At 47.2% G+C, this 27,638-nt stretch overlaps 1 protein-coding gene across 1 annotated transcript; it reads right to left on the bottom strand.

Moving 5' to 3' along the window:
* Window positions 1-1,011: 1,011 nt before the first annotated feature.
* fscn1a (fascin actin-bundling protein 1a) lies at window positions 1,012-15,759 on the bottom strand. The gene is made up of 5 exons (XM_035181787.2): window positions 14,680-15,759; window positions 6,410-6,566; window positions 4,919-5,040; window positions 3,943-4,110; window positions 1,012-3,588 (listed from the first exon to the last, which is right to left on the bottom strand). The coding sequence occupies exons 1-5, from the start codon at window positions 15,518-15,520 to the stop codon at window positions 3,380-3,382; spliced, it is 1,497 nt and encodes a 498-aa protein (XP_035037678.1). The 5' UTR covers window positions 15,521-15,759; the 3' UTR covers window positions 1,012-3,379.
* Window positions 15,760-27,638: the final 11,879 nt, after the last annotated feature.

The raw sequence follows: 27,638 nt of genomic DNA, 5'->3' as shown, positions 1-27,638 counted from the left end.
ATTAGATAGAGGGGTGGTGTGTGTTTGTTTTGCCGTGTTGGGTGTTCCTCTGGGATCTGCGAGCCTGACGGGGGAAATGGATTAGAGACCTGCTCTGGAGGCTCCATCATTACATTACCACCCTGAATCCTGAGAGAGAGCGAGAGCGAGCGAGAGCGAGAGAGAGCGAGAGCGAGAGCGAGAGCGAGAGCGAGAGAGAGAGAGAGAGAGAGAGAGAGAGAGAGAGTTTGTGTGGAGGGGGTTGCCCTTTCTCTGCACTAGAATAAATGTTTCCACACAAAGGCTCTATTCAGCAGAGACAGGAAAAAGTGTGTGTGTTTCCATAGTGTAAGTGTGTGTGTAAGTGGGACAGCACATGGAGCTGCTGTGGTCAGAAACCTGGCAGGAGACCAAGTATGAAGCGCCGGGATTATGTGAGAAATGAGGATTGTGGGGGAAGACGATGATTTCCAGGTTGAATCAGTGCCACCGCGTGAAAATAAACTAAACCTGGTTCCGTCCAACTCTCTCCGTTTGAACTGGACTTTATTTGAAAGTCAGCTGAAGGTTTATTTAGTCTCCTCGAGCACTTACATGTCACGTTGAAGTTGAGGAGAATGTGCAGAATGATGCAGAACACAGGCGCCAGCTCCCTGAGGCCTTGTTGTGAACAGATGCATCACAGGAGTGGGGAGTGGAGAACATCCTGCAAGACTCGTTTATACAAACATTCCTATAAACAACTAATAAACTGTGGAAGTTTGGTTTTCATTAGTTATTTGATGCTACAAAAACGAGGTGAAACGTCATGATTGACAGGTGAGACTGACTCATGATTGGTCGGCTCCATTCCCCCCCCGATCACTTCTGCGTAAACTCTGCCTCCAAATGATGTCAGCGTTCACGTCCGGGAAATTGTGGCTTCTTTTCTGGACAGTGGGAGAAAGTGGAAATCCCAGCGTTGAGGTTTTATTGGAGAGTTTTTGAAAAACATCACAGTTCAAGTGGAACAAAAAGGAAACAACAGACTCGTAGCTTCCAAATCCCAGTTTTATTGGTCGTTGGATTTCAGGTGAACCAATGGCACAAGAGAGATTAATCCACAATATTGAAAAGAAAAAAAACATACAAAATAATAATACAAAAGGACTTTCCAGTTATACAAAGCAAAGATGTGGATTCTTTTTCTTTCCATCTTCTTTTTTTTTTTCAAACTACTGCCCAAAAACTCAAGAGTAAGGCACAGTCATTACCACATGTTTACCCTCCCACATCCGTTTGTCTAAGCATTGGTCCCAGTTACCCCGGAGACGCTGGTTTCTCCGAGGATAACCAGTCCTCTTATTCGCTTCAGATTCTCAGCCCTTCCTCGCAAAAAAACGGTCAAAACTTCAGAAAGAACACGGGACGGACTTGGTTCAGAGTCGGCTACAAGAACGTTTCACGGTCCTGCACTGATCGGTTTCCTGTTCTGATTTTCCACATCAGAGGAATGTATTCATGACGATGAAGAGCCCAGTAGCTCTGAGCCGCGGGCCAAGGTAAACTTCACTGTACTGTAAAAAAAGACAAATTAAGGAAAAACCCACTGCTGCTTTACGCATTAGGGAGAAAAAACAGGCCGACAAAAGGGTTGAGAATCCTGGAGGGCAGGACCCACGGGTGCAATGTGCTACACGGCTGCATAACTTCCCTTCTCCACCTGCACCGACGAGTCAGGAACATAAAACATCCAACACAAATAGAAACGTGACGTCGGGACAACCGCTCCTCGAAGCTCGGACAGAAGTTCAAAACAAAAGAAAAAAGCGGGTTTAGGTTGTTTATGAGTTACGGGCTCTCGCAGCCCTTTTGGTTTTAATGGCAAGGCTCTCAGGTGTGTGTGTGTGTGTGGTGGGGGGGGGGAGAAGGTCTGTGAGATGGCGTTTCTCGACACCAGGGTTCCAGTTATGTGTGTGTGAGATGACGGCTTGTTGATCCAGTTATCAAGAGAGGTTTGGTGCGGATGAAGGCTGAGGTTTAGGTTTGGTTGAGGGATTCAAAGAGCAGCTTTCAAAAAGGATCTATAAATCATTTCCCTCCCGTTGCTATGGCCACCGCCTGTCCTCCTACCCATGATAATGTCTGTGCCTTGGACATAGAAAAAAAAAGAAATTTATCCAACTGTGTTTTCCACCTTGTGAGTGCAGTGAACATACGTGACCGCAACTTTTTTATTTATTTTTTTTAAATTTTTCTTTATACAGTTCTCGGGACAATGGGTTTGGCTTGTGGGGGGGGGTGGGGGTGAGGGGAGGGGGGAAAGGGAGGATACGTGTTTTAACTTCCTACATCCTGTTTGGTTCAGGAAACGAGACGCCTCCGCCAACCACAGAGCAGGAGGACGCCACGGGAAACTGGTTTACATTTCAATATCTTACACTTGAGATGAGGAGACGAGGGGCTTTAAACCCCTCAGTTACATCGGGTTCCATATGGTTATAAGATCCATTCCAGTTATATCACACGGAGGCCACGAGGCCCGCTCAGGAAAACAAAACATACTCGGCTCGGTCTGGTGGAAGCAGAAAAAAAAAATCGGTTTCCACATGAACCAATCAGAACCAGAACTCACCCACTTTCTCCTTCTTTCCGCAGGCGACATCCACACGACTACGTCTTTCTCCAAACTCCGTTTCTGCCCGTTCAGACTTAAATGCAGCTCTGGAGTGAAAACGGGACCAGCAGCATTTCTAAACTCAAACGTAGTCGTGTGGATGAAGCCCTGAAGGAGCAGATTCAAACCAGGAGCGAGTCTGTTCTGGGAGATTGGATCAGGTAGAAGTGGCTCTGCCGGACCAGACCGGGTCGGACACCATAAATACTGCCACCATGCTGCCCACACCGATAACAGGTAGAAAGACAAGGGGGAGGTGAGAGAGGGGGGCTCTTTAAACGTGGCTCTGCTCTGCTCTGGGGGAGGGACGGCCCAATCGTAAGGCAAAGGAGGGAGGGAGGGAGTGAGGGAGTGAGTGGCGGGTCGAGCAGCGAATCAGATCGGAGCAGAAAAAAAGTGCACAGCCCCTCGGTAACTATGGCAACAGATAAAGGTCGGCACTGCAGAGCAGAGCTGGGAAAGGGAGGAAGGATAAAAGGAAGGAAAGGGAGAGTCGGGAGAGAGAGAGAGGCGTCTCCTTCTCCTTCTCGTCTTCTCCTTCTATCCTTCCTGTTCTCCCTGTGCAGTTTATCAACATAAAGTCAGACGTAAAGGACATGATGCAGGGGATGAGAGGAGGAAGGGGCGGGGCGGGGGGGGGTGGATAGGTAGATGTACGGACAGGTAGTGCTGTCGTGCTGGGTCGCCACACTTCATTCATTCAATCATCAGCATCGCAGCAGTGGGCAACCGGCGTGGTTTCCCTCAGTACTCCCAGAGCGTGGCGGTCTCCAGGCTGTCGGCGTTGGCCTTCAGCACCCCGGCGTGGTCGCCGCGCAGGTACTTGCCGTCGGCGGCGTGGCGCACGGCCAGCTTGTTGTAGTCGCAGAACTCGAAGAGGAAGTCGACGGGCGTGTCGCTGCTGCTCACCACCGACTGCTCGTTCCCGATCATCCAGTATTTACCCGTGGAGTCTGCAGGAGCAGGAGGAGGAAAGGATGGATTAGAGAAAGAGTGAAGGAGGCGTCGTGTGTCAGTCAGGTGGGGGAGGGTGTGAAAACAACAAAAGGTTTGGCTTAAATTTGCAGAACACAGAGGCAGTGAACTCATCCCGATGAAATCCCTCTTTTTGGCACAAACTCCGGTGAATGAGTAAATCCATAATGAGAATCCCTTTAAGAATAAATGCTTTAATCCCTCGTGAGCCTGCAGGAGCTTCCTCCAAATCCTCTGATGAGCCGGAGATATTTACCGGCTGCTGCTGTACGAGTAAATATGAAACTATATAATGTTGCTGCAGCCGCCCGAGGCCCCGGACGGACACTGACCTTGCAGACTGTAGGCGCCGTCTCTGAACTCCAGGGTGAAGTAGTCGTAGGTGGAGCGGTTGGAGTCCAGCGTTCCCGTCACCTTCCTGCAGCCGATGAAGCCGTGCTCGCCGCGCAGCACGATGATCGGGCGGTTGATCAGCTTCATGATGAACTCCTCGCTCTCACCTGGGGGCAGACGAGGGGACGCAGCACGTTTCAGTGAGTTCACTTATGTTGAAATTCGAAACACATTTAATTACTCAAGACTTGGCTTCTATATCTAAATGCAGATGTCTGTAAGTGAAGAGTTGAAGTCTCAGCACCGACGCTGCCAACAGCTCCTCGTCACAAACTGCAGAGCAAAGTGAAAGTTTCAGCTTTGATTCACTGACATCACCCCGGAGCCTCCTCACTTCAGGCCTGTGTCGGCAGAAAACGAGCCAAGTTGCTCTAACGACCGAATTTTGTGCCAAGTCTTCACTTCATCATCGTACGTTACGTTTTCAAAGGGATTTTGAGCAACATGTTTATTTACATTAGCATAGACAAGAGAAAACTGTTAAAATACCCAGAATCCACCAGCACATCTGGGCCAATAACAAGTTAAAGAAATTCGTTTTGCCTGGGCTAAATAGAAATGGAGATGTGGGCGTGGTCGCTGTAAACAGATTCTTCATGTGAATCTGTAGCGAGGGATACGATCTTGGGGCAGAAGCTTTTTCAACGTTTTCAAACCCACGAGATTTCGCATGTTTCCAATCACCATGATTAACTTAGAAAGAAGCTTCTTTCTAAGTTAATCATGGCAAGAGAACAAACCAAAAGAAGCAAACAGCTGAATCCCAGAGGAGCGAGCGGCTCCGTGGTCCCGACACAAACCTTCAGAGGTGCTGAAGTCTGCAAGAGCCATGATTTCATTACTCTCACTGTCCCAAAGTAAATCACTTAGCCACGGGTCAGCGTCCGAGCGGCCGGTTCCACAGATCACACTCACCTGCCGAGTCGATGGTGGCTGCGAGCTGGCCGTTCTTCTTGGCGGCGACATATTTCCCGTTGGCGGCCCGGAGAGTCAGCCTCTTCCCACGCCACTCGATGTCAAAGTAGCAATTAGCCGACCTACAGAGAGAAAGTGAAGGCGTGAGAGGTAAACAGGGAGATTAAAATGTACATTGGCACTAATCCAGTCTCGCCCTTAAGTGGGCGGTCGGAGTGCAAACACACACATTCACATTCAGATCTCAGGTTGCTCAGAAATCTACCCCCAGCTGTTCTATCTGCTCAGGTAGTGTTTGGGAACTGGATCGGTCGGCAGAGAGTCGGCTTTTACTTTCCAACGTTCCTTTAACGTTCCTGGATCAGAACTCAAGCTCTGCAACATTCCCACTAAATGTTTTTTCCTGAAACCACGAGAGGACCTGTTGAGAGAAAACATGGTTGTGGTCCAATCTGCGAGGAGTCAACGCTCAAGAATGCGATGGAGGAATTTGGAGAGAGAGAGCTCTGCAGTATGAGCCCCCACCCCCATCTCCGGGTCGACGACCATCTTTGCTCCGTATTATCTTAAAAAAAGGAGGGGGGGGGGGGGTCAACCTCCGGGTTGAGTCAGGACAGATGCTTCTCCGACCAATCAGACACGGGATCAGATTATCGTTTCGCTCTCCGTCACATCTGTTTCATATCTGCAGATTATTTCGAGTCACGTGCTCTGCATTAGAAACAGAGATTTTCAAAATAAGTCATTTTGGGACAGAAGATAAACCAGGTGGTGTTCGACTTATTACTCAAACACAACGAGGAGAGTTTCTACGAGAAGCAGCTTCAGCTCCTGAATGTGTTCGAGTCAGAGTCAAAGAAGGTTAAGGTTAACATCCTGTGGCTGGACTGAACCACTGGAGGGAAATGACACACACACACACACACACACACACACACACACACACACACACACACACACACACACACACACACACACACACACACACACACACACACACACACACACACACACACACACACACACACACACACACACACACACACACAAATTACAGAACAGGACTACAAACTAAAAGCTGTGACTGATGGAGCAGCTGTGCTTGTGGTGAGTTTCCTGCTACACACATTTCTACGTTGTTGGTTCAGAGTTTTTAAAGACGCTAAAACAAAGAAGTTTGAAAAACGCTGCAGGCTGCGTTTTACTTTGCAAACTCTGGGGCCAAGTTTTTGTCTTTTTGGTCACGACGTAGCCTTCTCTGATTCGTCAGGGTCCTATCACATGACCCTCTTCCAGAAGATGACCACCTGGCATTAGTCTTTGCTTCCAGTGGAGAATAGAACGTGGATAATCAATTACAAGCGTCGCTGAACCTGTTGTCTTTGCTAACAGCTGTTGTGCAGCTCAATTCTGTATTTTACAGTAATGAAACTGTTCCCATGTGGAGGAGATGAGCTGTTAGTTGAGTCCTCAGCCTTGTGTGATTCTTACTTGGTGGAGGCGGTGCACTGCAGGCCGCCGTTAGCAGTGAGGGTCCAGTATTTCCCGGCAGCAGTCCGGAACGCACACTTCCTGTTTTCGCGGCAAATCTCCACCTGGAAAACCTCCTGGTCGCCTTCCTCGTCCTGATTGGCTGACAAGTCCATACCTGGGTGCAGAGAGGAGGGGGTTAAGTTAAAATACAGACTGGAGGCGGAGTCCAACGCGGGTTTGAAGGCTACAAATAGCCACAGCGGGTGACAATTATAAAAACAGCAGTCCAGATGTGTACACACACACACATACACACATCCTCTGGTCAGGATCAGACGCACTAAATGAGCAACACCAGACAGCCTGGACTAGTGAAGCCTGTCTCACACACACACATCTGTCAGTGCAGTTCAAAGAATCAGTCGTCATGGTGGATCATCGCTAAACACTTGAGGATCATTAGCAACAACCCTGACTGAGGACAGAACAGCTGAAACGGTTCAAACACGTTTATCACGCGACTATCTTCATCATCACTATTAGTCCTTTGAAGTAGAAACAAGAATTATATCAGGTTAAATGTGTCCTTTGATAAAAACCATGTGGGACCAACATCAGAACAACGACTCCAGATTATTTCTCCATTTATCATAACGACGATATGTCCTCATTTGTCTTTTTAAGCACTTTTCTGCCATTTTATATTCCAAACATTAGCTGCTAAAACAAAAAAACTGATTAAATCAAACACCCACAACATTAAATGTGGCTGATCTGTGTAACTCTGCAGTGTGTGTGTGTGTGTGTGTGTGTGTCCATCACCACTGTATGTATATAGAACACCAGACCTCATTAAAAATCACATCGACCCGCTCCGACTCTTAAGAGCAACAAAGAGGTAAACAAACATATAGGACGAACATATACACAACGCTCCAGTGGACCACTCCCTTCATACACACAAACACAAACACACACACACGTCATGCCGCACAATGGGAGCTCTTGTATATGATGAAGTCATGGACCTATAGCCAGAGGGCTGAGCAGACAGGGAGAGAGGAACTGTCTGGTGGAGCACTGCTGTGTAAATGTGTGCAGAGAGAGAGAGAGAGAGAGAGAGAGAGAGAGAGAACCAGACAGAAAGAAAGAAAGATGTGTTTGAGAAAACAAACCAACTCTCATGTGCTCCCTACCCCCCATCTCCATCTCCATCTCATGTTTTCCATGTTTCTTGTTCTCTCCCAGTCTCATAACTCGCTCCACTCGTCACACTGAACTCGTTAAAATCGGCCCTAAGATTATAAACTGTAAAAAAAAAAACATAATCGGGTTCGTGAAGCTTCTGCTCGTGATATTTATCAACTGAAACTGTTCTATCTAGAAAGAGACGAAGTTATAAACTGGTAACTGGTCCGTGTTAATAAAGCACTTTTCTAGTCTTGATGAGTCAACGCACTTCACAGTCCCCAAACTGGAGCCAAAAATCGACTTCATATTAAACATGAAGATCCCAGACGAGCCCGATTCACCACAGCAAGTATTACATAGGTTGTTATTCACTGGAGAATTACTGCGAACATTTTAAGTCTGAAAAAAAAAAAAAAAAAGAAAGAATTACTCGTCTCCTGTCGAGTGCTAAAGACAATTTAAGAACTCTGGGCTCTGCAGACAGATTGATTTTCTGCAGAACTATGTGATGGACACACACACACACACACACACACACACACACACACACACACACACACACACACACACACACACACACACACACACACACACACACACACACACACACACACACACACACACACACACACACACACACACACACACACACACACACACACACACACACACACACACGACTGAGAATATAACTGACCATAATGTGAACCACATGGTGCGGAGGGGGCGGGTCAGAGAAAATGAAATATAAGTTTAGCTGCAGAGGGTTTGAAGGAGGAGCATTAGAGGAGGAAAGATTCTGATTGACGACACCATCATCATTCACATCACCGAACCGTCCTCTAATACTCGGCCAACACACACACACACGCACACACACACACACTCGGCACAGTAGCACAGGGAGGCCCATTTATTACTACGTGAGAGGAGGGAGCGTAACCATCTGCTGCGGGACGCCTCAGCCCACGAGTGATTACCGACTCACCTACAACATGAATGAGCTCATTCCAACTAAACGTCTGAGGCAAAACGTTGGGCTCATTATTCAGGATCTGAAAGATGAGACAGGCTCAGCGTTACCTGGTTACTAATCAGGGACTTAGTTTGACTCAGATTTTGAAAAGTAATCAGTTAATTTGGAGAAAAAGATCTGCACAAAAAACAGATTTCATTTGAGTCATTTGAATTTCATGTGCAGTCGTCAAATTGGTCAGAGATAATGGAAATAGAGACGACCACAAAATCGACTGATAAAAAAAAAAACCCCGAGTGAATTTCACTATATGAAAATCCACCAGGAAATGAAGGTGAACTCTTTACATGCTGCACAGCAGACTGCATCGTACTGTGTTTCCATTACAGAGTGTGAGAGAGGGAATAAATCCTCTAATTTGAATTATGTAAATTAGACTTCCAGGTGCTTTGAATAACATTCACCATCAAAGATGTTTTGAAGGAAATAGAAAAATGTCAGCTGTGTTAACATCACATACCCACACACACACAATGAGTAAAAGAACAACATTGGTGGCTACACACACAAAAAGTGAAAATACACGACTGACAGACAAAACACTCGCCCTGAGGACTGTGGTGCTTCAGAGAGAGGTTGAGTGTGTGTGTATGTGTGTGTGAAAATAACTCAAACACATACGTCTATTCTGATCAGTTTGTGGAGCTCACATGGTTCCTGTAGGAGAGGGGACGAGGGTCCGTGCACTCAGCGTCAACCTCATCAGCGTCAACCTCATCAGTTAAACACACCCAACAAAGTGACCACACATGCAGAAACCTCCCAAACCACATCAAATACAGAGACACACACACGCACACAAACACACACTCTTGAGAACAACCCCTCTATCTTTCTGTCCACCCCGCCCACCACATTCAGCCTGATGGCGGCAGGCACAGATTGTTGGCCTCGGTTACTGTGAGCCAGCAGCAGAGGCCTGCTGTGAACGCATGCAATTGTATCAAGTGCAAGTAAGTGTGTGTGTGTGTGTGTGTGTGTGTGTGTGTGTGTGTGTGTGTGTGTGTGTGTGTGTGTGTGTGTCCCATTGTTCAGCAGGCCTAGCTGAGGAGGCGACCGGCTGGGGCACAAACAGGGAGCCAGATCATCGGCCTTTGTTCTGATCCAAACACACACTACCAGCCAACCTACACACTGTGCCAACTGAAACACTGCACACACACAGACACACACCACATTAATGGCCCTACTTCCATCAGCAAATAGAAAAAACATGTCAAATTGAGGTCAGACACAGAGTTGTGCCCCAAATAGTTCGTTGAATTGATTAAAGAGTCATTCTGTGTTCACTGTGCTGCAGAAATCAACAGTAGACCAGTTTGAGGGCGTTAATGTGGAGACGCACCCAGAGCTGAGCAGAATGACACACTGGGGACCAGCTGAAGTCCAAACCCATCAGAAAGTAGCTGACACTAAGGAGGAGAGGCCTCCTGGTGCCGTGCAGCCGGCGTGAGGCAGCTCCCCCTGGCTCGCTCCCAACACACACACACAAAGAAAAACACACAAACATGCTGAAGGTCTGTAAACACATAAAAGCATCAGCATGCACGACAACTGGACACCAAGGATGCATAAACTGACGCCCTCGTACTTCTCCTCCATCGGGTGAGGGAGGGAGCGAATCATCGGCCCTCAGCCTGCAGGGTTTAACTCACACCGGCCAAGGTCAGAGTCTCATGTCTCGTTTCCTGCCAGCGGGGGGGTGAAGGATGCAGAAAGGGTGTCAGGGCTGAGTCGTAGCCAGACGCAACACGGAGCCACATTTTTGTTTTTTAAACCTCATACGACACAATACATGATTTAGAGCCAGATGGTGAATCTGATCTGACCCGACGAGCGATTTTCAACACTTCTGAGAGTTTTGCACTGGAGTCAGCAAGAAACCAGGCCAACCCAAACCAGAGAGTCTCACAGTTTGAACTGGTTTACGTGTTGAAATGTGAACACAGAGCAGCTGCTTGAACAACTAGAGCCACAGATGTCAGCGCTTGAATGATTCATTAAACATTTATTTGTCTTCTTGCTGACAGATGAGAAGATCAATTCCACTTTCAACTCCGTGTAAAACTAGAATTGTTGTTACGCTTGTTGATTTTTGTTGGCTAGCTGTTTCCCACTGTTGCCAGTCTTTATGCTAAGCTAAGCTAATGAGTTACTAGCTTTTTAAACAAATGTTTTGGGCATTTTAATCTCAACTGAACTGAGGGGCATCTGAAAAGTCTCATTTGGGTTCAGCCCGTGTAGACAGCTTCCACGGGAAAAAAATTGGGACACAGATTTAGTCGCGCAAATCCCACTTTCAGTATAAAGCCAGGACACGGCCTTAGTGCCTTTAAGCAGATTCCATCAGGATTTCAACGATTATTCAGTAGAGTTACTATGTGACATAAAAACATAAAAGTGTGGTCCCAATGGGAATCAAACTCCATAAACACCATTAGGAACTGAACAGAGCAATGAAACCCTGCAGTCACCGATCAGCTGTAAAGAGCAGTCAACACTCGGCGGTCCCACCAGGAGCCGACAGGATGTGATGGACTCTCATCCATTTAGCTGGAGACAAACCAGCGCTCAGTCCTCACCCACACCTCAGTTTAGGGGCAGAACAGGGCACTTAATGGCCCGTGGAGCTCCAGGCTGAATGACCGATAATTGTATCTCAGTCTATATGAGGGTCGTTAAACAGCCTCTCAGGGAATTTGTGACCAGGGACGAGCGGAGTGGACGTTACAAGCCGGAAACGAGCAACGAGCACAGGGTCGGATTAACGACTGCTGCGAGCACAAATTAGGGGAGAGCAGAGACAGAGGCACTGCTGTGATGTGCATCTCGTATCTGTCGGAGAGAAAATGACATTTGTTTCTGGTGCTTTCTGACATTATGAAGAAAAAGTCTGAGTTTAATGGAGTCAAGTTAATTTCACTGGCTTCACTTTCAGTTCCTGGGGAATCAGGAAGCAACGACAATAGATTCAGGTGAAAGAAGAAGGACAAATTACATAAATGACAAATGTTCCCACCAAACTAAACACAGCATTTTCTGAAGAGACCACAATCTTCATCAGCGTCAATTAAATGCAAGACATAGAATCGACAGTTTCGATTGGACAAAGCAGCTTTTGGACTGACCCACTTGAGCTGCTTATGAAAAACCCAGCTTCCACCGCCATGTTGGCTGAGGTCCACCCGCCGGAAAGCCGCCGCAGATATGGGCCGCGAGCAGCTGTCGGTTTTAAAAACATCTGGAGCCAGTTTAATTCCACCCAAAACATTTAAATCCACGTCACAACGATCCGGTTGTTGGCGTGTTGCACGTGTTCTTCAGACCAGATTCAGACCTTCTGCTCGTTAGAGACAGATCTGAGCTGCGGGGTGGCAGACAGAGCAGGGAGGACATGGGTCCAATCACCCAAGAGAGCAACCAACCAGTGCCCTTGAGCAAGAGCAACTACAGAGTTCACTTGAGGGACGTCAGATATCTGTGGCACTAAAAACAGACTCTGCAGAACCACTGCCACCAAATGACTGCAACAGATGGAGACTTCTCTTCTATAACACCAACATCTCAAGATGGTACAGGTCTGCTGCCAGTTTCATGTCATTCAGATCAACGTTAACGTAACAACGAAGGTGCTTGAGAACGCAAATGTCCAAGTCAGTTGCTTCGGACATTTTCTGGAACTTCTCCTGCCAGACTCCTGGTAAAATGTCCAAATGAGCCCATGTGAGAGAACAGCAGGAAGATGTCTGGAGAGCTCACAGCGAGCGAGTTGATGACGCTTCCAACACACGACAAACACAAAACTGAAAAGAAATATGAAAAAGAGGAGGCATTCACGAAGAAGACGAAGATGCCAACGTGGAAAGAACCAGAGAATCTCCTGCTGCGTTCTTCATGTGTAAAAAGGCAAACTCCACACATTTTTTTTGTAGCTTGGGGATTATTACAGTGAAATCCATGCTCCGGTTACAGAGGACGTCAAACCCCCAGCTATAAATACATCTCAGATAATGTTTAATTCAACAGGAACCTTCAAACCGGCCTCCATTTTGTGCCTGAGACGGAGAGAGGAGTCGACTCCTGTCAGAGTGAGAAGTGGATAAATATCACAGTGACAAGTCAACAAAGCAACAGAACAAACAGACTCAGGATGAGAGAGAGAGACCGAGGAGGAAAATAAAAAGGAGAGACAGATCATACTTTCTGAAAAGAGGAACCAAAACCACTGAACCACACATTATTCTCTCCATCTCTCTCTCTCCTTTCAACAGGAGCTAAATATAGATTTAAAGAGCATTAATTACTATATTCCCATCACTCATTGCAGACAGGACAGCACCACTGTCTCCCGGCTTCTCTACGTTTTCCTCGTCTCAAACCAAATCACACCTATGATGATTGTTTTTGTGCAGAGTCACAGGGGCTTTTAGAGCGTGACTCACACGTTTCCATCACAACCAGCATCTTTCTTCAGGCAACTTCAGGGGAAAGAGACAAAAGACGGTTGTTTTATTTCAACACCCGTCCAGTGTGCGGCATGAGGGACGACACTGACCCCAGACACACACAGCAGCCAGGCCTGAAGGGAGGAGTGGGGGAGGGGGGGAGGGGAGGACGAGGAGGACGAGGCTTGAGGGAAGCTGTGGGAGATGTTAAAGAAGAAGAAGAAGAAGAAGAATAAAAGAACAATGAGGGGTGAGGTGAAAGGAGGCGAGAAAGACGTGGATGGAAAAATGAATCAGGGGTGAGGGAAAAAGAAGGAGAGGAAGGAAGGAAAGAAGGCGGAGGGACAAACTTGTTTCTCTGCCCACTCGTACAGCTGAGACACACATGGACAGAATTATCGCTCACACACACACACACACACACACACAAAAACCCACTGATAAAATCTGACAAAAACAAAGAGAAAGAAACATTCAAGTCAGGAGTGAGTTCGCCTGGAGACGGTTATGACCAAGTATTGGTACCAGCCGGGAACAAACACCCCGAGTCTGCAACGCCAACTTCTAAAGAACCTGGAACTTTCCAGCCTCAGCTGCAAGAGGACGATAAACTCAGGAGGTTTTGGGTTTCAGGGGAACCAGGGCTGTGAGACTGAAATAAAGATGATTCACACTCTGCTCATCAGTGTTAATGGTGACAAGGGCTCGTTCACTTTGAGGATTTTACTGTTTCTAAAGGAGTCACGTGTGAATCGCTCCTCTCTAACCAGGGAGCTGTTCTGCTTGGTGCCACTTGTACCTTTGAATCATGCATGGCACACGTGCACGTGGAGCATGCACGTGTGTTTACATGTGACACTGGAGAGACGTCAGCAAACACGGACAGCGTCAGTTATTTACATGGAGAACGTTAATACATGGAAACGTGCATGTGCAGATACATGAAGACCCCCTGGTTGAGAATATATAGGCCATCATTACTGTGTGTGTGTGTGTGTGTGTGCTGCAGGGGGGATGCAGTCTGACATTCCATCACTTTAACTCTTCCTCTGCCAAGGGATGAGATACCAACACACACACACACACACACAGTGACCCATGCAGCACCAGGCCTGCAATACACACACACACACCGGGCCTGCAGCACACACACACACACACACACACACACACACACACACACACACAGTGACCCATGCAGCACCGGGCCTGCAACACACACACACACACACAGTGACCCATGCGCACCGGCCTGCACACACACACCACACACACACACTGACCCATGCACACGGGCCTGCCACACACACACACACACACACTGACCCATGCAGCACCGGGCCTGCAACACACACACACACACACACACACACACATGACCATGCACACCAGGTCTGCCACACACACACACACACACACTCAGTGACCCATGCTGCACCGGGTCTGCAACACACACACACACACACACACACACTCAGTGACCCATGCAGCACCGGGCCTGCAACACACACACACACACACACACCAGCCACACACACACACACACACACACACACACACAGTGACCCATGCAGCACCGGGTCTGCAGCACACACTCACCGGACCACCACACCCACCTTGCCGGGTGGAGACGTTCCTCTCGTTGGCCGCGGTCAGCACCACCTGTGGGTGACTCTGCTCCAGCACGAACAGCTCGTCCTTGCCCACGCGCGCGCTCTTGCCGGACTTCATGGTGCCGGAGGGTCCGGAGGGCGCGAGGTACTTGCCGCCACAGTCCCTGAAGGCCACCTTACCGGAGCGGAACTCCAGCGTGTAGCCGGTGCTCCGGTCCGTGGCGGCGAGCAGCGCGCCGTCGCTGCTCAGGAAGCGGTTGTCGGAGGTCTGCAGGTGGTACCGCTGCTCCCGGAACACCAGCGTGATCATGGAGTCCACCCCCCACGGGACGTCCCGGTCGATGGCGATCTCGTCCACCTTGGAGCTCAGGTGCGCGTACCGCTTGCGCGTCATGCTGAAGATGTTCACCTGCGGGTGCATGGCGATGTGCACGCTCCACTTCTCCGCCACGGACGCGGTCTGCGCGAAGCAGATGATCCGGTCCTCGGTGCCGCCCAGGTAGCGGCCGTGCGGCTCGGACAGCAGCGACCAGCGGCCGTCATCGTGCGCGGTGATGACGAAGCGGCACTCCGGGCCCGGGCTCTCGCTGTCCCCGGTGACGTTCCCGTCCTTGTCGGCGGCGATGTACCGGCCCAGATGTGACTTGAGCACGAACACGTTGCCGTTGGACTCGTCGCCGCTTTGCTCCAGGGTCCAGATCTGCTTCTTCTTCATGCTCGAGGCGGACGCGTTGATCTTGAAGCCGAACGTCTCCGCCGTCAGGTACTTGTTCCCGCAGTTGATGAGCCCGAACTGGATCTGCAGCATGTCGCTGGTTCCGTTACTGGCGCCGTTGGTGCTCATGGTCGGATCTGTGCGCGCGAGCCTGGGACCGGACCGGTTCTGGTGGGGGGGGATGGGGGTATTTGAGAGTGTGCGTGCTCTCGCGGCTGAAAGGGTGAGATGATGCTGCGCTGCCTCGCGTGCTTCTCTTTGTTTGGGGGGAGAGTGTGTGTGTATGTGTGTGTGTGTGGCTGAGAGCGAGTCCGTGAGCGCGCGCAGAGCTCTGCCTGTCTCAGCAGCGCGAGCCCGCCACCACAGCTGCAGCATATATAAGCACCAGTGACGTAGCGCTGCAGGCCACGCCCCCCTCCGATGAGCAGAAATCTGGGAGCTGAAGTGAACTTTTCTACTGAAAAGACAAAAAAACACAAACACTTAGATTTAACGGTTGTTTTCAGACGTGCACGGAACTCCGGACATTCTCCAGCAGCAGCTGAATGTCAGAACGCGAGTTTCCGAGTGAGAGACTCCGGACTTTCTCCAGAGATTCTCCAACCAGCCCCCAGGTAAAAACCCCAGAGAATGTCCGAATGATCCCATGTGAGAAAACGGCCGGAGATCCTCCGCAGGATTGGCAGCTAGCATGTTGGTGACGTTTCTAGCGTGCGCAAATCAGACGCACAAATAAAAATACAAAAACAAATACCTAAGGATGAAGAAGAGGAGCCATACACGAAGACGACACAGACAAAGATGTCAAGAGAGTTTACATTACTCTACGTCCTGTCACGTGAACGCTCCAGCGATTTCTGTTCTCATGTCTGAACGGAGAATGTGAAAGACAAACTTTTGAGTTAATGTCTACCGTATTATCGGCTTCACACTTGGCTTATGTATTGTTAATGGCCCAGGGAGGTGCAGAGTCAAAATTGGTGCGATTTGGACACGTGATACATTCAATATTACAGTTATAATAAACAGACAACCATCGCTCTGTAGCCGTCAGCGGGGGGGCAGTTTGTGGACCGAGTTGAACTTCAACGTCCTCAGAGAAACTACAGCAGTTATCAGACTGACGAAGACTTTCACAGCTGCACAGTAAAAGCACAACGTCACTTTTGCTGCTGCAATGTTTTGTATCAAGCTGCATTTGAGAGCTTTTATTTTGAAAAGTTGTGTCCCTTGGTTAGTAGACCTCTGAAATAGCCGACATTTAATGTATGAAAGTATAACACCAAAAACACTGGCTATACAATCTTCATTGCAGATAAACCAGATAGGATGAACACTACGTTTTCTACCTTCACTCTGCACACAACATCCAGCACACAAACAGTAGAAAGTGGGAGTATATTGAAAAGAGGACGACTGACAAATAACAAGGAATAATTCTGAAGTAGCATCAACACAGGACAAGAGAACACAACATTACAAACAGACGAGCTCTGTTCTAGAAATGAGCGAGAAAAACAAACACACACCAAAAAAAAACCAGGAGAAAAGATTTAAATGTTCAGTTTGTATTTACGAAATCAAAAACAACAAGAATTTAGATATATCCTCATTTAAACTTGCTTGTTTTGCCACAGTAGATTATCCTATGTCACTCAGAGGGTGTGTGCACATGTAGGTTTATCTGTTTTCCTGCAAGTGATAACATCATATCAGTGTCATCTCTCTGTGTAGGACTCGCGCGATGGACTCAGTATTCAAATCATGAGGACGGAGTGTGTGCGTCCACACAGAGCTCCATTCATGGACGAGCAAGCACATCACAGGACCGGGAAGGCAGCATAAACAAAGAGGTCAAACAGATCAGTGCTGGAATCTTCTCAGTCAGTGCATGAGCCTGAGCAAAACACACAGTCTATACAAGACGGCTACACAAAGTGTGTGTCTCTTCTTCTTTATTAAAACAGTCACACAAAGGTCACAGCAGACGTGGTTCATTTCTCCGCCAGTGAAATGACATGAGCGTTGTTATGGTTTCATCTCTGACCTCTGACCTCCAAGGATACATACGTACAAGTCGATCATATCCAATCACATATGATTCTAAAGAGGAACAAAATCTAGAACAGTCAAAACAACTTTCACAATAGAATTGAAATAGTGGGTTTATTGTCTATACAACAAAATTAATAGTTAATAATAATGAATAGTACATACAAGTCGCCAGCGTATCACTGTGGCAACACACAAAGACATTCACACTCACATTCACACCTACCATCAATTTATAGCCTCCAATTAATCTGCACATCTTTGGACTGTGGGAGGAAGACATGCAAACTCCACACAGAAACACCCCAGGATTCAAACCAAGAACCCCCCTTCTGTGAAGCAACAGTGTCGACCACTGTACCACTGTATCACCGCCTCCTTTTTAAACTTAACACAACTTGTACTATGCATCAGAAGTTGGGATTCACTTTCAATTCTCCACCCAAATCACTCCTCCTGAATATTTTACCAGCATCAAAACCTTTTTACATGTTTCATGAATAAATTATATTCATGAATTCTGTCTGTCACAACCAGTGAGTGTCACGATGCTTCAGAGTGTCGCTGCTGGGAAAGTAATCTGAGCCTAAACTGTAATCTGATCAGAGGTGATCACCCCCGTGTCTCTGCTGCAGCCCGGATTAATCTTCAGACAAATCAAATCTCACCTCCACGAGCACAATCTAATAAAATCACCAGATATATTTTCATCTGCCCGTGTTGTGCAGTGTTTATTTTTAATAGCTGGAGTTACAAAACTGAATAGTGAAGGGATGACATGTAAAGATCTCTGAGTCCAGACTGGACGATCAAATCCTCCGTTCATCTGGAAACTGAAATCCAACTTTCAACAGAATTTCAATCAGGGAGACTTAAAGAGAAACAAATGAGAAAATCTGAATGAAATGAAATTGATTGTGAACAGAAGACTTTGGTGCTTAGACTCCAGCGGGAAGTAGAACATCATGCAGTCCTGTGAATTTGATGCTTTGGGTATGAAGGAGATTCCTGCTTCAACTTCCTGCTCCATTCCATTCCATTCCCCATCACCACCATCACAACCAGGAGACACTGGTGGTTGTGATGGGGAATGGAGCAGGAAGTTGGGACGTCTCACGAAGGCTTCTGATTGGATGGTTGAGGGGAGATGACCAGGGGTGCAGGAGGGTCTGGCTTCTATGAGTGTGTGGAAATCTGGTGCAGCTTGATTGAATTTGACTGCTGGGCCTCGGCGGAGATATGAGCTCTAATGACTGTAGTTTTTTAAAGATGATTCATGCTTTGAAAAATGCTCTGCTTCGTTCCAAAACTTCAATTGTGTTTGAGAGGGAGACGCTAACACACAGGCACACAGACACACACACACACACACACACACACACACACACATATATATATACTCTTTCTGATTAAGACCAAGATATGTGATTAGACTGATGGTGAGATTTGATGAGATTGATGAGATTAGCAGTGATCGGTGATTACATGTGGACTCAGATAAACTCAAACCAACACACATATATGAACTCACACACACACACACACACACACACGCTTGGTCTAAAGGAAGCAGGGAGGGACACGGGGGGGATCCATCTTTGTTCTCCAGCGGAGCTTTGAGGACGGTTTCCATGGAGACCGGCCTCCTATCTGCTGGGTAATGGAGGGCAGGCGAGTCTGCTGCAGTGAGCGCACACACAACACACACAAGCGCACGCTGACACACTGACACACTTGCTGGACTCACTAACACCTGCAGACGGCGCAGCGCGGCGTCGGCAGACACAGATCTAACCAATCAGCCTTATTTTCATACACACACCTCTTAGCTGGAGCCAATCACAGCATCTTCCCTCCACCCCTCGCTCATAACTTCCACCAATCAGGAAACACCCTTCCAGATGTGTGAGGGAAAATATGGCCAACCATCGCCTGTTTGAGTGCAATTAATTTAATAGCAAATGAAATGACTCAGTGTGATGTGTTGGCTGCAGCTGGACAGATGTTGCTGCAGCTTTTTATGACTCACAAACCTGATCGAGCTACAACGAGCATGAATATGACAAAGAGAAAGACAATGAAGTGGAAACATCAGCTGAGGAGGGAAGGATACGAGCAGAATAACAGAGGAAGAGTGAATGGTGTGAACATGGGGTGGAGAGAATAAAGGAGTTCTGGCGATGGTGCATGGAAACGTGCACATGGTTGTGAGCTGGGATCGATTAGAGCCGACATGTTCTCGATGGTCCAGGACCTTCGGCTGCTTCATATTTGGCGAATTGATTATGAAAGAACATGTGGGAACTGTGTGTCGGCTCTGCTGCTGCTGCTGCAACCCACATTTCACTGAGAACATCCACTGTTCAGTGTGAGAGTGTCTGTCACATGACCGGCTGTGTGACCACAGTGGGACAGGTAGAAACATCCATAGAGAGAGAGAGAGAGAGAGAGAGAGAGAGAGAGAGATGGATATATAGACTTCTTTCTGTGTGAAGTGGCTGCAAGAGAGAGAAAGTGAGTGACCTGTGTGAGCTGATGTCTCTTGCAATCAACAAGGAATGTGAGTTTGAGTGTGTGTGTGTGTGTGTCTGTGTCTGGCTTTTGTGTGTGTGTGTGTGTGTGTGTGTGTGTGTGTGTGTGTGTGTGTGTCTGGCTTGTGTGTGTGTGCACACAGCTGCAGCCCTACCAAGGGCCTCCTCTCCACCAACAAAGAGCTGGAAGCTGGAGCCACCGGGGAACACCACACACTCCCCTCGTCGGGTCAAGGGTCATTTGGTGTGTGCGCTCTGTTGGGGGTGTCTCCCGTTCCCTCCACCCCCCCTCTCATTGCCATGGCAACAGCCAAGCAGTCCAGCCAAGATCAGCAGAGCAACTTCATAGCTTCTCCCTCTGTTTAACACATTATGAAGTGTGTGTGATTCTCTGTGTGTAGTTCTGTGTGTGTGTGCACGTGTGTGTGTGTGTGGCCATGATGCCTGAAGCCGACAGAAAGATATAGGTCAGTCTGGAGAGACAGAGCTGGGAGGCATGAGTGTGGCACTGCAGGGTGTGTGTGTGTGTGTGTGTGTGAGTGTGTGTGTGTGTGTGTGTGTGTGTGTGTGTGTGTGTGTGTGTGTGTGTGTGTGTGTGTGTGTGTGTGTGTGTGTGTGTGTGTGTGTGTGGTGTGTGTCCCTGCGTGTTTTTACGTATTGTGTGTGTAGTGTATGTGTGTGTGTAGAGAGAGAGAGAGAGAGAGAGAGAGAGAGAGAGAGAGAGAGAGAGCATCACAGTCTTTGCAAGTGTCACATCATCTCATTTTCACCTCCCCACCCCCACAGACACTTCTGCAGGGGATGAAACGAGATGCAGATTTTCCTCCCAAGGTCATGAGGATGTATCACACTATTGTTTGTGCGTGTGTGTGTGTGTGTATTGTTTGTGTGCACGTGCGTATGTGCCTGTGTGTGTGTGTGTGTGTGTGTGCATGCTTGAATTGATTATGGGCCCTGATTGGCGCCTCCAGCTCTGACCACAGGGAAACTTGATCAGGACGCCACTAAAAATACCTCTTCCTGCCTCTCGGCGTGAGGCCTGTGACGTCACATCCTGTCCTCATGAATGAGCCCTGTTTCTGTGGTCAGGAACCTGAACATCCCTCCTCCCTGACTCATTTCCTTCCTTTTCCTAACACCATGAGTCACTTGTTTGATCCCTGAGGCAGAAAACGGCTGCAGAGTGTTACCTTAACTTCTCTCTGTCTAAAAATAAAGATTTTTTTCCCCCCCTTCAGACTGTATCAGGTCACGATCCTCAGGAAATCCGCCCACCTTTAGATTTACTAAAATATCTTAAAGATACATCAACTGGTTAAATCTTTTCAAATATTGTCCCCTGACCCACGTCCCATCCTTCCAGCGAGTGTCATACTATCCCCTAGTTAAATGTATTTATTGAAAATAGCTTCTTTATTTAATTTCTCCTGGTTTTTAAGCATTTTATTTTTTGTTGATTCTAATTATTTGTGAGTTCTGTTTCCTTCCATCTTCTGCAGTGTGTTGACTGAACAGGCCTCTAAAGGAGCGCTGCTGCTCTACCTACTGGTGACAGCGGAGAACTACACCACAGCCAGAGCCTCCACCCACTTATGAATCAATTTCATGGTCACACACCCACAGTGAGCAACACACAGACACACACACAGACACACACACACCCACTGTGAGCAACACACACACACACACACACACACACACACACACACACACACACACACACAAAGAGGGCACATGAGTGGGGTAACTGGCAGGTGTTGCTGGTCATTGCCACCACTTTCCTGTTGTATCCCCTGGGTTCCTTTCTTCCTCTCCCTCCCTCACTCCTTCCTTTCTGACTCCCTCTCTCCTTCCCTCCTTCACTTGTTTCCTCTCTCCTCAGCTTTTCATCTCGTCTTTCTCTCTCTTCGTGGGCAATAAGGAGTTTTAGATGCTAATGATATGCCCCGGCAACAAAGGGTCAGAGGCCCATTTACGGGGGGTTCTTTGGACACACACACACACACACACACACACACACACACACACACACACACACACACACACACACACACACACACACAAAACTCAAACACCAGCTGTTCTCTGTTGGCTTCTTATTACACAGATCACCTAAAAGATTTAGCTCCGCTGGTTCTTTTCATTTTGCACACACATGCATGCATCTTGTACACACACACACACACACACACACTTCTTTAGAGAAGCATTTATGTATTGAAGTATTTTTCCTTCTGGGTCAAATGTGTCTGATTTTAATGATGTTTCTGTAAATTTGTTTGTTGTGTTCCTTCACTGGTTTCAGTCTCCTCGTGTGAATAATTGATGACTGGGAAGTGATGATGGAGGAGAGCATGTGTGTGCCGGATGAAACCATCTGCTGACACACACATGCACACACCAAGCTATCACACACACACAGGGGGATCATTAACATCTGGCACAGATGGCCATTTTAAACAGCAGCTACCTTTGTGGGCCACACCAGGGGGTAAACTGTCCTTCTACAGATCCAGTGATACTGAAGATATTATATATAACAAAGTAAATATATATCCAACATGAGCAATAATTCTCATGTCTGTTTACATCTTATTTATCAATATGTGTGATTTCATTCACTTGTATCCTAATGTCTATTTTTACTTTATTTATCTATTTATTCTTGAACATATATTACTACTGATTATATTTTAGATATCTTTAATACCTGCTTAGGAAACCATAGCATTAATAATCTGTGAGCTGGAAGCAATGTAATTTCATTCTACTGTGCACATACAAAAGTATTTTCTTCATATGATATCAAAGCAACTTTCTTTTCTTTTCCCAATTCAAATAATTCAAACTAGACTGTTCTCAGTGCTGCCCCTTCCTGCTGGAAGGCGGAACTGCATGCACACCTCAGCCATCTTTGTTCTCCTGCTCAGACCTGGAGGAAACTGATTGTTCTTTATTCTGCAGTAAGAATTTAATCCATGTTAATAATCCAGACTTCTGCTGATGTTTCCAACCAATCCACTCGACAGGATGAGTTCTAATCTGACGTTATGACATTAGCGAGCGTGGAAATGATGTTCAAGCATCATCTCATTCTCACATTGTTGTAGGACGTCATTACACAACTGCTTCAAGGGACATTTGACATTTTAGGACACACATGCTTCATTGATGAGTTAGATGAGTGTAAACTTGAGACAATGTGTTTTTTGTCTACAACTGTGTCTAAGTTCAGGGGCCGCCTCCTTCAGAGGCTGCATGTGAAGACTGCATCACAGCACCGTAACGAAGCTGTCCCGTTCAGAAGGCTCCTCCGGATGCGTCCTTCCTTTCCCGACTAACGAAGACTGCAACAGGTGGATCCTTCCCAGACACAACCTATCCCAGGATTCATTGCACTTCGGTTTTTCAAAGAAATAACGGTGACGAAAAGCAACTAGACCCAAACTATGTTTACACTTTTTAAAGTATCAGACTTCAACTCAACCCAACAGCTAACGATTGACACGTTCAAAAAACCAAGGGGCATTAAAACTGTCCCATTGTGTCCAACTGCAGCTCTGTTGCTAGGCGACAGCGGTCAGAGCAGGACAAGCTGGAGACTCAGATCGAATCCTCTGTAGACCCGATCGTCTCGGTTCGGTTCAGCCTTCGTGATCTACGCAGCCCGTGAAGGCCGCCAGCCTCCGGGGCCTCGTTGACCACGTCCCCCTGAAGTGGCAGTAACTGAGTTTCTGCTGGTTGCCTGGCAACACATCAAAAAATTGTGTCTTTTACACTTTGGATTTTTAAACATATGAAACAAAGCGGATTTATTCATTCTCTGTGGACAGAGCCAGGCTAACTGTTCCCCTCTGTTTCCAGTCATTGTGCTAAGCTAACTAGCTGCCGGCCTGTAGCTTCATATTTACTGCAGGTTTCCCATCAGGTCTCCAACAAATAGAAGAATCCTCTGTTTTATGAGTCATGAGACTTATTGTAGTGCGGATTATTATAATGTTAAATTCTATATTATAATTCCAGGCCAAGCAGCTCAACAGAACATTTCACACAATGAAGTTTCGCTGTGTTGTTCTCACATTATATAACCTTCACAATAAAGGTTTTTGTCCTTAATTGTGTGCGAGTTACTCAAGTAGAACGTGCACCCTAAATGAAAATGTATAGGATCCCCTTACACACACAGTGGAGCAGTGAAGGGGGTAGAGCCCAGGGAATTTTCTCAATGCAAGTTTTACTTTTAATAATTTATTGAAACAGCAATTTACTGCCCCCCCCCCATCCCCTCCCCGAGTTTTACTCATAAAGTTATACAAATGTATATTTCAGGATTTCCCACCGTGCGCCTGAACGCAACATTCACATGTCACTAGTTTATACATGTGATTGTGAAATTAGGTCAGACTAAGGAGGGGGAATAAAAGCCAGGACACACACACACAAACACACACACACACACACACACATACACACACACACACACACACACACACATCCACACACACACACAAACACACAGACACAAGGACATTTTTTTCCATGAAGAAAGGATGTCAGTGCAACTAACCTAGTTATCCATGTGTTACCAAAGAAACAAGACAGAAATGGGACCGCTGCTTACTTTGTACTTTGTAACACACACACACACACACACACACACACACACACACACACACACACACACACACACACACACAATGGCTGTCAGGGTGTCTCCTATCCCTTATGTAACAGCTGGGTAGCGCCTTCCTGGTCATCATCTTACAATCAGATGAGCCAAAAGAAGGCGGAACACCTCCTCTACTGTCCTCATGTCTCTTCAGCCTCTCCCTGTTGTCCCGTCTGCCTTCAGTCCACAGAGGAGTGTGTGGATCAGTGGATAGAGAGGAGGAGGAGAATCTAGAGTTAATGATTGAGGGATTAACGACGGGTCTGTGACTTAAAAGTCTCCTTAAAAGGCCAACGAGTCGAGGTGATTACCTGCAGCCCTCGGCCAATGAGCGAGCAGCAGGTTATCTATGCCTGCAAAAGTCCAGTCCCCCTGTTCTGTTCCCTGACACACCGACACACTGACTATCAGAGGTCTGTGTGTAGAGATGGAAGGAAACAGTGAAGGTTTCATTAAGAACGTTGTGTCTTCCCTGCACATCGGCATTGAAACAGCTAATGTTGTGCATCTTGGTTGCGTGGAAACCTAACTACACAAAAATGTGTGCGTGTGTGTTTGTGCATGGTTATGCAACAGTGCAAGGAAAATACTGTGCCTCTTGACCTACATTTCAGAATCTGACTGTACCCTACCACTCAGGGAATCACACATGATTAGTCGTAACACATTTGCACAAATGCTCCCTAACACATACTCATGCACGTGAACACAGACACGCAGTATACCTTCATTTTTACTTGTTTTGTCTTTTCTCTCCTAACTTCTTTCCCCCGCTCGTCTCCTCTTCCAACAAATGAAACCTTGAGCCCGCTCTGTAAAACAGCTGCTTCCACTTTAATCCAATGACAGGAAGTGAATGTGTGCACACAGCCAGGCGGGAAGCGGGAGTGCGAGGAGGCCACAGCTCTGTGCAAATGGTCAGTGTGACTGCAGAGGGAGAGGGCAAGGTCTGCAGAGAGGGGTGTTTTATTTTATTACACACTGTTAAACCGGCTAGTTGACCTACACACACACACACACACTCTGCGTCTCCCTTCTATATTTTCCAGACGCTCTCCTGCAGCTATAAAAGCCCGAGGCCGGGGAAGGTGAGGTGAACGTGCAGGTCACAGTGGAGCTGAGTCTGTGGCCGTGGAGCTCGGAGGTCACGCACGGAGAAACGAGCCGCCAGGGGAACGACAGAAGCTCAAAGTAGAAACTGTTTATGAATTCCCTGTGGTGCAGCGGTGTGCAGCACATTCCTCCACATCAGATGAGCCATGGACGAGGTTCAGAGGAGAACTCAACTGGTTTCATTCAGAATTTTGAGTCCACTTCGTGTCTCGAATACAAAGTTTGTCGAGCCTGTGACATTAAACTAACAAAGAATGCACCAGTTAGGAAGACAACATCGAAGTGTGTGAGGAAATCTGTTCTGTAAGGCAGACACAGCAGAGCTTCACTTCAAGGCTGTTGAGACGTAGTAGCAGTAAATATAAAAACTATGTAAGTCTCATGGTGGCAGTGAAGGGAAGGTCGGGATCACTAAAGTCTGTCGGGCTCATCCTCTCCTCACAGTCCATCCACTGGTTATTGAGTCAGTCGACATTAAAATTCCTAGAGCTTCGCTGTTGACATAGTTTTAAAAAAAATGCAGCTCTGAAAAAGTTAAAATTACACTAAAAAGGGGAACTTTTATCTGCTGTTGGTCCAGTCTGGAAAAAACAGAAGTGATGTGCTGATGACAGCTGAACAGCCCAAAATTTCCTGATGACTAACACACACACACACACACACACACACACACACACACACACACACACACACACACACACACACACACGCTGACAGTGCCACAAATAAAAAGGAAAATATGGTTTACACGCCTCCAGTTTGACCAGATATGGTTTCCCCTGCTCCACCAATGCCAGCGTCTCTTTACTGGTGCAGACGTACTGGTGTCTGTGTCTATACCTGTCAAACGTTAACCTTATATGGTCCCTCATGGGGAACCAGGAGGAAGTCCCTTTCTGCGTGCAGCGACGGAAAAGTGGCATCCTCATGGTTTCAGTAGACGGCTGGCAGCTGCAGGAGGCAGCACCGAGCAGCAGCCCCACACAGCAGCCGCAGCTTTAGGAAGTGGTGAGAGTGCTGATTTTCATTTCTGCAGAAACACACACACACACACTAATATTTAGGACGGTTTCATACTTGACACCAGGCGGGGCTGTGAATAGTGCAATGTGAATTTGGGTCTTTAATTTTTAAATAATTCCTTTTTGGGGTTTTCAATTGAAAGTGTGAAGCCGCACTGACACACACACACACACACACACACACACACACACACACACACACACACACACACACACACACACAAACACAAAGAGAAGGACATTTAAATGTCCTCCTCTGCAGTTTCTAATTACTGAAACATGACAAGAAGAGAAGTGAAATCTTTTGAGCTGTGAGTTTCCCTATTTAGTCACAACCCCACACACACACATTCCCACTGATGGGGAGACACATTTAAAACACACAATGCTACTCAGTTTCATCACTGACACGTTGATGTAAGATGCTTTGCCTGTGGGCACTAGCAGGTATGATGAGGACACAAACACACATCTACATCCACAAACACACACACAGAGACACACACACACATAATTTCCCAGTCCTTGGGGGTGAAGCTGATTTCCTTGAGACGGCATCCCATGTGACCTGACTTGCATTCCTCAGATTGTTGTCATGTGACAAACTTAAAGATCTCCTTTTATGGATGTCAGTGTTAACAGGAGGATGTGGCCTCACTAATGCACACCCAGGTCCGTCCACACACACACACACAAATGAGAGAGCACATAAATACACACCTCACACTTTCCTGCCAACTCAAACACAAATAGAGACAGAAAACTGAGGGAGTGAGGGAGTGGTGAAATGAGACTGGCAGCGATGTCATCCTCCTAGGCGTCTCTTCATGGGTACAGAGACTTTCGTTCTGACAAACTGC

Source organism: Hippoglossus stenolepis, chromosome 16 (assembly GCF_022539355.2).
Source record: "Hippoglossus stenolepis isolate QCI-W04-F060 chromosome 16, HSTE1.2, whole genome shotgun sequence".
In the NCBI taxonomy this organism is placed as follows: Eukaryota; Metazoa; Chordata; class Actinopteri; order Pleuronectiformes; family Pleuronectidae; genus Hippoglossus; species Hippoglossus stenolepis.
This window is presented reverse-complemented; position numbering and strand designations above follow the sequence as displayed.

Bases quoted from the DNA above. Each gene is read 5' to 3' on its own strand.
- fscn1a (XM_035181787.2), bottom strand. From the start codon at position 15,520: ATGAGCACCAACGGCGCCAGTAACGGAACCAGCGACATGCTGCAGATC. The intron at 6,567-14,679 runs GTGGGTGTGGTG...CTCTGCACCCAG, and splicing joins GAACGTCTCCACCCGGCAAG to GTATGGACTTGTCAGCCAAT. The intron at 5,041-6,409 runs GTAAGAATCACA...TTCTCTCTGTAG, and splicing joins CAGTGCACCGCCTCCACCAA to GTCGGCTAATTGCTACTTTG.